Consider the following 14,752-nt stretch of genomic DNA (forward strand, 5'->3'; position numbering starts at 1 on the left):
ACTGAATTAAAAATTATTGGAGATAAGATATTAACACAAACATGCAAAGGCCTAATCCAAATTCTGGAAGGAAAACTTCATTTTTTTAACAAATGTATACTAAGTACCTATTATGAGTTGGGCACTGAGTCACAAGAGACAAAGTCCCAATTATGGTGCTTACAATGTCGGTGACAACTTAAATCTCTCAGTTGAGGTTATAATCTATTCTGATTTGGATGATGATTCACTGTAATCTCAAACACTGCACTCTAACAGCTCAATCTGCCAAAGCATTATTGTTTGATGTTTAGGCAACTTAAACAATAAGCTTTTTGATAAGTTCTTCCTATTGTGCTCTAAGCACTGCAATAAAAACACTGACAAGGAAAAAAAAAATAAACTTATCATAGGTTGGCACAGTTTATCTAATGAGTATCTAAGTGCTATGAAAGTACAAGGTAATCAAAACAAGATAAATTAATCAGGGGTGGCTTTTCAGTCTCTTTGTGATATGTGGATACAATGATTCTTAAACCAGACTACTTTTGGGGCGCCTGGGTGGTTCAGTCGGTTAAGCGCCCAACTTCAGCTCAGGTCATGATCTCGCAGTTCGTAAGTTCGAGCCCCACATCAGGCTCTGTGCTGACAGCTCAGAGCCTGGAACCTGCCTGGATTCTGTGTCTCCCTCTCTGTCTGCCCTTCCCTTGCTTGTGCTCTGTGTGTCTCTCTCTCTCTTTCAAAAATAAATAAACATTAAAAACAAATTTAAAAAAATAAAGTAGGGGCGCCTGGGTGGCCCTAGTCGGTTGAGCGTCCGACTTTGGCTCAAGTCATGATCTCACGGTCTGTGAGTTCAGGCCCCGCGTCGGGCTCTGTGCTGACAGCTCAGAGCCTGGAGTCTGCTTCGGATTCTGTGTCTTCCTCTCCCTCTGACCCTCCCCTGTTCATGCTCTGTCTCTCTCTTGTCTCAAAAATAGATAAACGTTTAAAAAAAATAAATAAATAAAGTAGACTGGTTTTAGGGAAAACTTTAGCAAATATAAAATACCATATGTAAAAATCTCAGAAATAATCAGAGGCTAGAAATGGTTTTTAACCTTTTTTCATCCGTTTAAGTTTAATTTCACTGGAGAAGATTAGTTAACTATTCTATGAATTTACTGTACCTTGCTTCCTTTATAAATCAACTATTTATGTGGCTCTTTTGAGAATCTCCCTTTGACCAGCTAAGTCCTAAAAGAAAGAGTAAGACAGAGGGAAAAGAGGGAGGGGAAAAAGGAAGATGAAGAGAGACAGGACTTGTCCACTAGTGACATATTTCACAGGGTAGCTTTTCCCAGCCTGCAAGAAGAAAAAGTAGCATATGGATAAAGCCCATGAGGTCCCTCAGTCTTACCAGCATTCCCAGATAATTTCTGAAGGAAAAGGTAAGTAAGTACCAACGGCACTAAGCAGAAAAGTACCTGTTACTCTTCACATATCTAAGTAATCAAAATTCTTTAATAAAGAAGTCATGCTAGCTTAACAGAACCTAGACTCTGAAGACAGCTTTTCTGGAATGGAGGTGAAAAGGGCAGGAATGCTATCTTCCCATCTTTTACAAATTCAAACACTACACCACACAGACCAAACCGCTGCCAACCCAAGAACTCCTACTGTGCCATGACTGTGTCTTCTTCATCTTGGGGTCCTTGGGGCCCAACCCACAGCTCCACAAACACTGAATGGCTGATGCCTCTGCCATTCTCATCACTTCAGTCGGTGACTGTGAATACTGGCAAAGAGGACAACAGGCAGTTTACTTTCAATGGGAGCTATACTATAAAAGACATGTGTTTTAAAACTGCTGCCGAGGGGTGCCTGGATTGCTCAGTCAGTTGAGTGTCATGATCTCACAAGCCCGTGTCGGCTCTGTGCTGACACCTCAGAGCCTGGAGCCTGCTTAGGATTCTGTGTCTCCCTCTCTCTCTGCCGCAACCCACTCACATTCTGTCTCTGTCTCTCTCAAAAACAAACAAACATTAAAAAAAAGTTTTAAAGGGGCACCTGGGTGGCTCAGTCGGTTAAGCATCCGACTTCGGCTCAGGTCATGATCTCGCCGTTTATGAGTTCAAGCCCCATATCAGGCTCTGTGCTGGAAGCTCAGAGCCTGGAGCCTGCTTCAGATTCTGTGTCTCCCTCTCTCTCTGCCCCTCCCCCGCTCACACTCTGTCTCTCTCTCTCTCTCTCTCTCTCTCAAAAAAAAAAAAAAAAAAACATTAAAAAAAATTTTTTTTAATAAATAAATAAAACTGCTGCCTGGGGCACCTGGGTGACTCAGTTGGTTAAGCGACCAGCTTCAGCTCAGTCATGATTTTCACGGTTCATGAGTTTAAGCCCCACGTCCCACTCTCTGCTGTCAGCACAGAGCCCACTTTATTATTTTTTTTATTTTTTTAATTTACATACAAATTAGTTAGCATATAGTGCAACAATGATTTCAGGAGTAGATTCCCTAATGCCCCCTACCCATTTAGCCCATTCCCACCCCCCACAACCCCTCCAGTAACCCTCTGTTTGTTCTCCATATTTAAGAGTCTCTTATGTTTTGTCTCCCTCCCTGTTTTTATATCATTTTTGCTTCCCTTCCCTTACATTCATCTGTTCTGTCTCTTAAAGTCCTCATATGAGTGAAGTCATATGATTTTTGTCTTTCTCTGACTAATTTTACTTAGCATAATACCCTCTAGTTCCATCCACATAGTTGCAAATGGCAAGATTTCATTCTTTCTGATTGCCGAGTAATACTCCATTGTATATATGTACCACATCTTCTTTATCCATTCATCCATCGATGGAAGCTTAGGCCACAAAGCCCACTTTAGATCCTCCATCTCCCCTTCTCTTGGCCCCTACTCCCTACCCCACTAGCACGTGCTCTCTCCCTGTCTCAAAAATAAATAAAAACATTTAAAGTTGTTGCTGAATCGCTGGTATGAATCCTTATCAAGTGTGTACATGTATAATTTGCTCCAAATCCTTCAGAATCAGCCTTGTTTCCAGGGCCATTAATAGCTGACTTGTGCAAAGAGCAGATCCAGAACCGCATAAGCAAAATAGCCCTCCTGAGAGATCTGGAGGATAATTGAAAGGCATGATGAGAATCAATTATACTGTGATCCCATTTCTGTAATTTAAAAATATGTATCAGTATAAGCCTATAGACATACATATAGGAATAGACCCAGCAGATACAGATAAAACTATTAAATGTTAACTGTGGTCATCTCTGCATGTTGGAATTTGGGCACAAATCCCCCCCTCTTTTTCTAGTATGTGTTTATAAAACTCTTCAGAAAACAAAGTGTATTACTAGCATAATGTTTTTAAGGTGGGGGAAGCAGCTCTTCCCTCTAGAAGCTTGGCTGGCACTGGTATAAATGTCCAAGACTGTCTTAGAATCACAGGCAGTCCTTGATTTGCATGAGAGCAAAGGATTGTAAAAATAACATTGCAAGGAGATCTTAATAATCAATGGGGAAACTGCAATTATTCTGTGACTTTTTAAAATGTCTGTAAAACCATTAAGATTTTTCTTACTGTTACAACATATAGGATAATGAAAAAATAGTAAAACCGATATTTATTTAGTATACTGTAATTTAGACTATTAGAAACACTGAGGGGCGCCTGGGTGGCTCAGTCGGTTAAGCGGCTGACTTCGGCTCAGGTCATGATCTCGCCGTCCGTGAGTTCGAGCCCCGCATCGGGCTGCGTGCTGACAGCTCAGAGCCTGAAGCTTGTTTCAGATTCTGTGTCTCCCTCTCTCTGACCCTCCCCCGTTCATGCTTTGTCTCTGTCTCAAAAAATAAACATTAAAAAAAAATTTTTTTTTTTAAAAGAAACACTGAAATTTAAAGCATTTTATTTCTGGGGTGCCTGGGTGGCTCAGTTGGCTAAGCCTTGGACTCTTGATCGCAGCTCAGGTCTTTTTTTTTTTTTTTTTAAGATTATTTATTTTGAGAGAGAGAGAAAGGGAGCATGAGCAGGGGAGAGGTAGAGAGAGAGAGGTAAAGAGACAGTGAATCCCAGGCAGACTCTGTGTTGTCATCACAAAGTCCGACGCAGGGCTCCAATCTTACAACCGTGAGATCATGACCCAAGCCAAAATCAAGGGTCAGATGCTTAAACGACTGAGTCATCCAAGTGCCCCATCTCAGCTCAGGTCTTGATCTCAGGGTCGTGAGTTCAAGCCCCACTTTGGGCTCCATGCTGGGCATGCAGCCTATTTAAAAACAAAAAGTATCTTATTTTCGTTAAAAGCTTATCAGGAGTAGTATAAACAGTACCTGCCTTCTTCTCAATACGTAACTTACAATATGGAGGGAGCATATTTCCTGTGCCTTGACAAACTGTGATACTCCTTTTTAAGCTTCTACCGTTTTAACCTCTGTGCTCTAGATGCTGTGAAATATCTCCAAGAGCTCCTTTAGTGTGAAGTGTTCTCCAGTGTCCCTTTGAGCCATCTTCATCCTTCTCATCACACTTTCATTATTTATATCGGTAAGTTCATCTTCACATTTCCCTGGCTGCATGTGTAGAATCTCACAAACGGCAGTGGCGTCAGCATCATCTACTAGATTGTGGTAACTGGAATTTGTGTATGTTGGAACCATGACATGTAAGGACTGCCCACACATGCAAATTAGATGCAAAATTATCTTGTGAGTTATGTTCCACCTATGGTTTGGCCACCATACCTTGCCTCTACCAGTTCCAGACAAAACAAATATATGGAGGATTCTGTTCTGGAAGAGAATCATACCACTTGGAACTAAAAAGAACGTTAGAGAGAATTTAATTCAGGGTCCTCTTTTATAGATGGGGTGCTGAAAATCACCCAGAGATATGAAGTCATCTGTCCAGCATCTAAATTGATTTCAGAATTTGAAGGCAAGAAATAAAAAATGCTCAGCCTCCAGATTCTTCCAACCCACATCATGGTATCACTTTACTGAAGCAAAAACTGTTCTTGGATTGAGATCATCCTTTTGAATGTGCTTGGTCATGAATATACTTTTGTCACGAGGTTAGCCTGGGCAGTGAAGAAATCAACACTGCCTTAGACTCTGCCAAAACAGGCTTGACCACACAGTCTGAAACAGAATCCCAACACCTCCACACAAGATGACCAGAAATATTTTGACTACTCTCCAAAAGTCTTTAAATAGTTTCTTTGTTTAATTTTTTAGTTAAGGAACAGATAGAATCAGGTTTTTTTTCTTGTTGGCGTATGTGTGTGTTCCAATTTGAACTTCATCACATCAGAAAGAAAAAGAATTCATAGTTCTGAGAAATAAAAAGGGCAGAATATTTGTGTCTTATTCTGTCTTGTACCTCTCCTAAAGCATATGAATACCTATAGCTGAAACCCTAACAGAAAATGCTGCCCACATCATTAAGAAACATAGTAAGTGATATGATCACTTATCATTTTTTTGCAATAGACAAGGGTAATATACATAAGGTACCACGCTGAGTATCAAGTAAGAAGATGGTATGTGGAATATTTTATATTTTACAGTGCTTCTGTTTACAAACTACTTTGTAAATATCAAGTCTTATTTAATCCTCATAGGGCTCCTGTGAGGGAGTCAGACAGGGAAAGCACCCTTCTATAGAGGATGGATCTGTAGACTGGAGGGGGCAAAGGACTTGAGATCACACATCCGTTCAGCAGCATACCAAACTAAAAACGTGGGTCATCTCCCTGCCACTCCCATGTTGCTCCCACTTGAACACAACAGCTGAGAGTGCACATATACTATATGTATCAAAAACACAATTTAATTCACAGCATAATACAACATGGTATCAGATACTCATTAATAAAGGGGCTTTATTTATCAAAATAACACAAACCAATTACCCCAGGATATCTTTAATAAAACCTGGGAAACTAGCCAATGCATCGTGAATTCTTTAGTCTCTTTAGAAATGAAACCACACAATTTTCTAATTTTAAAGCAGTTTCCAACTTTACCAGCTCATTATCTTTAATTTCTTAGTCACTTCAGTTAAACCTACATATATAGTATCCATATTGTAAGGGTGGAAAAGATTTCCTCCCAGTATATATTAACCACAAGTCAAAATCATATAGTCCATTACCTAATTCATTTACGCCCTGGGACAAGGTGATTTTGGTGAGCTCCTCCTCGTAATTTATGTAGTGTCTCAGGATTCCTGCTTATTCTAAAGTTGTCTCTTGTCTTCCTGATAAGTGCCACAATTTACAGATTTCAACATACATCGCTATTTGGGTTTCTGACCCTCTCATTCTCTAAGTCATCTATTCTTTTTTTGTAAGTCAATAATCCAAATTTTTGAATTTTCCTAAATTACTGGAAACAAATTTCATAGTAAGTGGTCCTACACCATAACTTTCTTTAAACATTTCCTCTTGTAATCTGATAACCACTCAGAAAAGGGTGTGCTTCACATAAATGACAAAAACTTTAGTCTACTAATAAATTGTTTAGTTCGAAAAGTCATTCTTTAAGCTTTAAAGTTATCTACTTAGCTCCCTGGCATAAATCACAGTCAATCATAGTAGCTAAGATAGTTAATGTCTTGAAAATAACATCAGAATATTAGTTTTTATATTACTAGGTTGAATTACATCACTTGAAGACTAAAAAGGGTAACTAATCTCAGAAACTCAAGATTTTTCTACCTTCTAGTTTATTCGAATAGAAACAATTGTGTTAATTCATTATTTTTGAATAAGCATGTTTCTTCAAGTTAAAAAAAATACTATGAAATATTGTTCTATATCATGGCAGGAAATAGCAGCAAAGCCTGTTACTTCACCTTTAAATAGTAAACCAGAAGTTCATTCAGAGCAGGATCAGCATTCAGATTAACAAGGAAGCATTTATCATCCCCAACTTTAATCCCAGAAGATTGAAGAGATATTCCAAGACTCTCAAGTTGCTTCTGTCGCTCCTATAAATGTATTAGAGAAGGATTAATTCCATAGCTATTGACACAGCAAGATATAAAAGGTCTCACGTTGGAATAATCATTAAATAATTTTATAATTTAAGTATGTTATCTTAGGACATGGTATTATAGATTATTGCATTTTTTCTTTCCAAACTATATAATGTTTTTCATTTTGTTAATTAAAACTTCGTTTTGAAAAATAAGCCATTACCAATAGCAACAAAGTATACTATTGAATTCCCAATGTTCCTTCTTAAAAATATCTAACATCTTGAATTTGTGTTTCTCACTTAGTTCTATACATATGAGCAAAGGTGTTTTACCAACTGTGATCTTTCTAAAAGGCCAAATTTTCAATACACTCCCTTGCTTGATACCCTCAGTGATTCCCCAGCAGGATAAGGGCCAAACTCCCTCAACAAAGTCCACAAGGCCCTTCAATCTGGCCCGTTTCCTCTCCACCTTCATGTCTTATCATTCCTACTCTCAAAGCCTGTGCTATAGTTAAATGGAACTCTTCCAGGTCCCTCAAAGTGTCAAGAATGCTCTCTTAAGAGATTTTACACCTGTTTCTTCTATCTGAAGTATACTTGTTCTCATACTTGGTAACTCAGACTTGTTTACTTGACCATTTCTCTATGAGGGCATGGATCCTATCTATCCACTGTGAATTCCTGGCACCTAGCAAGCACAGTGCATAACCAGTGAGCACTCAAAACATCAGGTTTGTAAATTTACCAAAATAAAACTTGTAGGGGCACCTGGGTGGCTCAGTCAGTTAAGCATTTGACTTGTGATTTTGGCTCGGGTCATGATCTCACAATGGTAAGATCGACCCTGCTGCACGTTGGGCTCTGCACTGGGCGTGGAGCCTGCTTGCAATTCATATTCATTCTTATTCTCATTCTCTCTCTCTCTCTCTCTCTCTTTCTCTCTACCTCCCTGCCGCCCCTCCTCTGCTTGAGCATGTGCTAAATAAATAAATGAATAAAACTTGCATATGCATCAAGTACTACTTTCATAATAAGAGTATGAACCTTTCTTTTTTATGACTGTCTCTGAGACCACACAATATATGAATGTCTGCATATAGGGGGAGACGCATGACTCCTGCAACCAATGCTCTACAATTAAAGTATATGAATTGGGGCAAAGTAGGGTGTCTTTGACTATATATAAATAACAAATAGTAATGAGTCACAGCCACCAAAAGCCTTTGATTCTGAGGAAAGACAAGACAGGCTAAGTCATTTAATTAGGGCCACACAGTAAGTTTGCAGCACAATTAAATTACAGCCTGAAGAATTTGCTATTTTTAGGGATACCATCCCAAAGTTATTTGACCATGGACCATTTTTCTTCCCAGAAGACTTATTAACAATTTGTGGCTATACTGCCAGAAATACAATTTGGGATATGCTTGTCTCTTTTGGAAAAAGGTCAATGACTAACAGACCAGGTCTTTTCCCATGAAAGAGGAGTTAGCAAGCTCAGCAGCACTGAAGCCTGGGGGCTTGCAAAGATAAGGTGCTAAATGAGGTGTGAGATAAAATCAGGCAGGGTTCTCAAAAGGGACGTGTGAAAGACGCAGAGAACAGTTAGGTAAGGAAAAGATGCTAACGATAAGATTCACCAGTATTCACCCGTATTCGCACTGCAATTTTACTTAAGACCGACCCTGTCTTGTAGCAGCAAAGCAACTCAAATACAGTAGCACTTCAGGGTCAATGTTTACTTTTGGAGTAGCTCAAAAAGGCTCACACAAATTAGTTCTAAACTGGATAATTATTAGAATGACTTATAATTTATGAAAAACAAGTGAAATATGTAACGAGAAATGGAGTTCATATACTGGAATATTCTCTTCTCTGTAATTTGAAGGATATGTATTAAAATAACCCAGGATAGGGATACAGTTAAAACAAGATGGATTACATGGTGATCTTTAATGAAACTGGGTGATGGTACATGTAGATTCATCATACTCTTCTCTTATTTTGATCTATTTTGAAAATGAATATAATAAAAAATATTTAAAGTCTGTCTGCACTAATATAAATATAACATCCACTTTATGCTACATAACAGTAGTACCATCCTACAACATCTGATGTATAGATTGATTCTGGGCAGCACTTTTAAAGATGGAACCTGCTGGGTGACAAAAGAAATACCAAGTTATATATATTTACTAAACAAGAAACCGTTGAAAACACTAGAGATTTTTAACTTTAGAAAAGGAGGGGAATAGGCAGAGGTTACCTTACCATGAAAAGACTGCTCAGTGGGGTAATGAACTCCACATTCTATTTTTAAGAGCAGAGGCTGAACATCCATCTAACAGGAAAGCCATGGAGCAAGTCTTTTACTAAGTAAACAACTAGACATTTAAGATTCTTTCCAAACGCTAATGTTCCTACCTTAAAATTTCACAACTCCACCTGTATTAAGTGTGAGAGACAGTCACCTCAGATTTAGGTATTTCATATTACTTTTACTGAGTTGTCATAATGAAGCCAGAGGCTTATAGCCTAATATCTACCACTAAGCATTTTATAGTTTGGGTAAGTTCCTTAGGTCTTACTTAACTAGGTATTCAGAGTCAGAGGCTACAAAGTAGTTATTTCATTTAAAAAACTTCTATGACCCTAAACAAGTATTTCTTACACAATGAACAATTAATTGTAATTTGTCTTCTTTGTCTTTGTAAGGCAGAGATTCTTGAATCTAGGTTCTTATTAGTGGTGCTAGATTTGCCATCTCCAAAGCTAAAAAATCAAAACAGGAACCCAAAATGACATCTGAGTTGCATTGCACAAACTGCCAAGAGGTTTCTGTGTCTTTAATCAGAAAGCACAAACCTGTGCAATCTCCTCGGTTTTCCTTAATTTCTCCTCCCAGGTCACAGTCATTTCCTGGATTAGCTTCTCTGATTCTTCTAGCCGGTCTTTTAGCTCTGGAGATTTCATTGCCTATAAGCAAAATGTTTATTTCATGAAATGTCTGTACCATGCTCTGAAGAAAGCATTAACTAAATCCAGAAGGATAAAAATAACAGTCTGCCTCCTCTCGGCTCTACAAGTCACCACGGTCTCTGATCTACTTAAGACATAACAATGAATGCCACGGACACACAGCATCCAGACTGTATGCACCCCACAAGCTCAGTCATCCAAGGTGGGCTTGAAAGGAAGACCTAACTGCTTCCTTTTCCTCCAACCAATTGTCACTGTGAAGATGTAGCTTCACAGAAAGTTCAAGTTCTCAAGGGCTTATTTTTAAATCCCAATAGGTCATATATCTAGACTTATACACAGGATTCATTCTAGTCTCTACTGATGACTTCAGGTATTGATTCAAGTATATACAGACGTACATGTTACAAACTGAATGGTGTTATTAATACCAGGAAGACAGAAACAAAATTTCAAAGAATCTTAATAAACCATAAAATTATTCGTATAAAAACAGGATAAGTTTCAACAGGCAAAAATATAACCAAAATGACGTTTTGACCATGTATTTTACCAATCTACTACCAGAAAACAGGTTATAAGAAAAGAAAGGGCTAATGTCCCAACACCAGGAAAGAGTCCCATAGTCCTGGGAAATTGTGGGAACAGAAATGTTAATAAAGTAGAGATCCTGAATCTGGTATTTTATTTCACTTTTCAAAAGAAAAACATTTGGATGCAGGTTAGAATTGTGTAGGTTTCAAATTCAGTAATGGAACATAAATACCATACATTATAGAATGTACATAGGGTAGTAGAAATAGAGTACCTCTAAATAGGTGGGTATTTCTGCTATAAAATACTTTTTCTATAAACATAATTAAGCCACAAGAAAAAACTAGGTTATCAAGAAGTGGAAGATGTCCTTAAGATTTTCATTCTGACTTCAGCCAGTGAACAAATGATACAGCAAATATCTGCTTGAGTTCTCTTCCAGTTAGTCTATGCCCACTCTTCACCATTTTCTGCGCTAAAATTATATACATTTTGTTTCAAGCGTCTCTCTCCCTCTCTCCCTTATTCAATTATACCTCTTCTTTTTTGTCTGCTGCCTATACTGTGGAAAGGAACATTTTCTCAATTCCCTATATTCTCTCTTTCTGTTCAATCCTTTCACACCTGTGAAAAAAAAACTCTCTAAATTTCAACTATGAAAATCTATCTGCCTTTATTTATTATTCATCTCAAATTTCTCTTACTATAGGAAACTCAAAAATTTTAAGTGGAGTACTTATCACTTACAGCTAAGGGGAAGAAAATTCAAGTTCTAGCTTTTCCTAGACCCATAAAGTGTGGCTTGGCTGTGCCTTATACCTCTGCTTTAGTTAGCTGTTCTCGGAGTTTTTCTACTTCTTCCCGGAGATCCCGGATAATTCGTGCATTAGGATCCTCATTCACCACAGCATGGTTCACGATGTGCTTGGCGCGGTCTGCATACCGCAGAGTTGAAAGGGTTTCATCATAGTTATCGGCGGCTGGACTAACAGTGGCCACCATGGCTGTCTTGCTGTTACCCCCAAGACTGTCCTAGATGAAGAATGAAATTGAGTAGGATTTTTAAGTTGGAAGAAAACATCATATGAGAAAGATGAAGTCAGAAAGGGTGAGAGAACACATATTTAAGGACAAAACTAGAACTGAAATACCGACATGCTGAACCCCAGTCCCATGCTCTTTCTTCTCTGCCAAGCTGTGTTTCTGCAGAAGGGAGATCTGGTTATTAAGAAAGGACGGGGAAATACAAAAAAGGCTCCATTTATTTCAGTTTAATAACAATTGGTTCTAAGTTAATTTGTCCTCTTCTAACAGGCAATATGATGTCATAAGTCAGCACACTACTCAAAACAAAAAACAATGATTTCTTAAATGACTAAAAATCTTCCTTAGAGAAACTGAACAATCATAATGTTATTTGTTATCTGATCAAAGAGTGATTACCTACAATCTAGAGCATGATGCCATGTACTTGGAATCTATGTGAAGCCTAAATAATGGCTCAGAAAGTGTTGCTGTTACAGACTATCAGTCATCTTGTAATTTTTTTCAAGAATTTTTCAAGAATTATAGGTAGAATTATAGTCTTTAAAACAAAAGATATGTTGGAGGCACCTGATTTTATTCCCTCTGACAGCACTTCAAAAACTACTCAAAAGGCTTTACTTTCTAAACGACCACTTCTATAGTTCAGACAAGGGTGCTGAAGAAAAGATACTCTCTTCATTATACTAAAACTGATCAGTATGGTGAAATGGGCTTTAGAACAGGCTCCAACAAATTCAAAAAATTTTCACTTGACAACACTAAAAAACAACTACATATAACTCAGAATTACAAAACTAGAAATCAAATCCACCCGGACTCCGCTTCACCATCCAAAGGCTGTATGTCACCCGCCTGTGGCAGGCGGCCTCTAAGACAGCCCCCCAGGATCCTCATCTCCAGGTATTCATACCTCAGTACCATCCCCCTCTCTTGAGTGTGGGCAGGACTTCTGATTTACCTCTAAGGAACAGAATACAGCAGAAGTGATGGCATGTCACTTTTGAGGTTAGATTATAAAAAGACTATGGCTTCTGTTGTGGGTATTTTCTCTCACTCTTGGGAAACCACTGTCATGAAGTGAGGTGGCCCTATGAAGAGACCTCAAAAGTGAATATGGAAAGAGATCTTCTGGAGCCTGCCAACAACCACTGAAGTGAGCAGATCCAACCCCAGGTCAAACCTTGCAATGACGGCCCCAGATGACACTTTGATTGCAGCCACATGGGAGACCCCAGCCAGAACCACTTGGTTAGGCCACACCCAGAATCCTGACCCACAGAAACTATGAGATAATAAATGGTTGTTGTTTTTAGCTATTAAGTTTTAGGGGTAATCTGTTACATAGCAATAGACATCTAATAATACACTAATATACTATCCCAAGATGAAAAGAACAACCCAAAAAAAGATCTGATACCCTCTTTCAGCAATAGGATATCACTGAATTATGGATTCTCAAGCAGGCCAATATGGGGAATCAAAGATCATAAAAAAGCCAACTTTTTACCTTTGAAGATAAAAGGTTTTTCCAATTATCAATATATCTAAAATTTGTTTGTGCAATCGGTGATTTATACCATCCTTGTACAAATTTTACTTAGTCCTCAGCCTTTTGTGAATTATTTTACAGATAAAAAACAAAACAAAAACCAGAGGTTTGTTCTGACAAAGCAGGTCAAATACTCTGCCTAAAGATCCAGAACTAGTAAACTGAACAATATTCTAATCCAGTTGTATTCTGCCTTCAAGTCCAATATGATTTCACTCCCCCCCAGTCACCCACAATAATATAGCAACAAAGTGCCACTTGGCAACAGAGCGAGAGCTCAGATCTGAGGAGCAAGTAAGGTGACTGGATAGCTTTCCAAGTTATTTTGTCTTAGTGCCAGAGTCAAAATAATTCCCTAGGTACTGCTAACAGTTCAATACAATCGCAGACTATGTATCTGTTTATTCATCCACTACTGAAAACTAGGTTTTCCACAGAAAATAAAGCTTAATGAGGTCTTTGAAGGAAATACACTCCAGCACATGAAAAGGAAGGAAACATAAGTAATCTGGACTCTAGAAAGCAGAAGCAACTTCTGCCAAGTCTGTGTGATCACTTGCTTTCCTCTTCGCTTCTAGACACTGATATCACACTGTTGGTGCCCAGCTTTGGCAACGTCCAGAAGAATACCAAGATGCACATTAATGAAATTCCAATGTTATATATAAAGATCACATGAATTACATGTCAGATTATAATTCAGTTCACCAACAGCACCATGGTAGATTGTTGCCCTTCAAGAACTACGGCATTCTGTTAGCCCACATGAACAGCAAATGCTATTGGGTAAAAGGGGATTTGTAACAATAACTACCAAAGGGAAAAAGCATGCATATTGTGCTTTAATTTGTGCTGAGAAAAGGAAACCTGGCAAATGACAAATACTTGATATTTTAAAAGCCCTTGTGCATGAGTAACAATATGCTTATATTCAAAAATGGCCTCATGCCATTAGCAAAAAGGAAACAGCAACAAAAGAACTGGCACTCATTCAAGGAGAAAGTATAAAGCTTCTTGTTACTCTTTAATTGTTTAATTAGGCAAATCAGGCAAGCTTTGTTTCAAATGTGGCAACTGCAAATTAAATGGACATAGGAAAGAAATTGAATTTTGGAAGGCAGGATTTTTTGAAGCTGAAAGAACGCTTTGAAGTCATCTAATGAAATTACTTCATTTTACAGATGAGAAATTGAGACCCAGGAAGATTGACAGACTTACCAAAGGTCATAATGCTGGTTCAGAGCAGAGCTGAAGGTACTCATTCACTCAGCTCTTTACAGCGTTTACATCTAGAGGGTGGTGCTCTACATACAACACGGTAAGAACTAGAGTAGGGATAAACACAACATGGTCACAGAAAACAGAGAATGAGCAGAAAGCCCAGTCTTGAAACGGTAGGGAAGACTTTCAGAGAAAGTGACATTTGAGACCTAAGATGAATAAGCATTGTCCAGATAAAGATTTATGGGGAGGGCAGTGGGAGGGGAGGTTGCAGAGAGGAGGAAGAATGTTCCAAACACGGTAAGAATAATGTCCTAGAAGTAAGAGGACTCAACACTTAGCTAGGACTGATCATATTAAGAGCAAGAAGAACAATAAGAGGTAGTGAGGGGTCAGATTACTGAAGGCCTATTAAGTCACAAGTCATTAAAGAATTTGGACTTTATCATAAGGGCCT

At 38.4% G+C, this 14,752-nt stretch overlaps 1 protein-coding gene across 3 annotated transcripts in view; it reads right to left on the bottom strand.

The window, feature by feature from the left end:
* KIF13B (kinesin family member 13B) overlaps window positions 1-14,752 on the bottom strand; it is a 198,826-nt gene that overhangs the window by 92,288 nt on the left and 91,786 nt on the right. For all 3 annotated transcript variants that reach the window (XM_042934972.1, XM_042934973.1, XM_042934971.1), the window contains exons 11-13: window positions 11,298-11,510; window positions 9,831-9,941; window positions 6,835-6,969 (exon numbers count right to left, since the gene is read on the bottom strand). In XM_042934972.1, coding sequence (XP_042790906.1) covers window positions 6,835-6,969; window positions 9,831-9,941; window positions 11,298-11,510 — 459 coding nt within the window. The remainder of the gene's footprint in view (window positions 1-6,834; window positions 6,970-9,830; window positions 9,942-11,297; window positions 11,511-14,752) is intronic.

Source organism: Panthera leo, chromosome B1, assembly GCF_018350215.1.
Source record: "Panthera leo isolate Ple1 chromosome B1, P.leo_Ple1_pat1.1, whole genome shotgun sequence".
Taxonomy (NCBI): Eukaryota; Metazoa; Chordata; class Mammalia; order Carnivora; family Felidae; genus Panthera; species Panthera leo.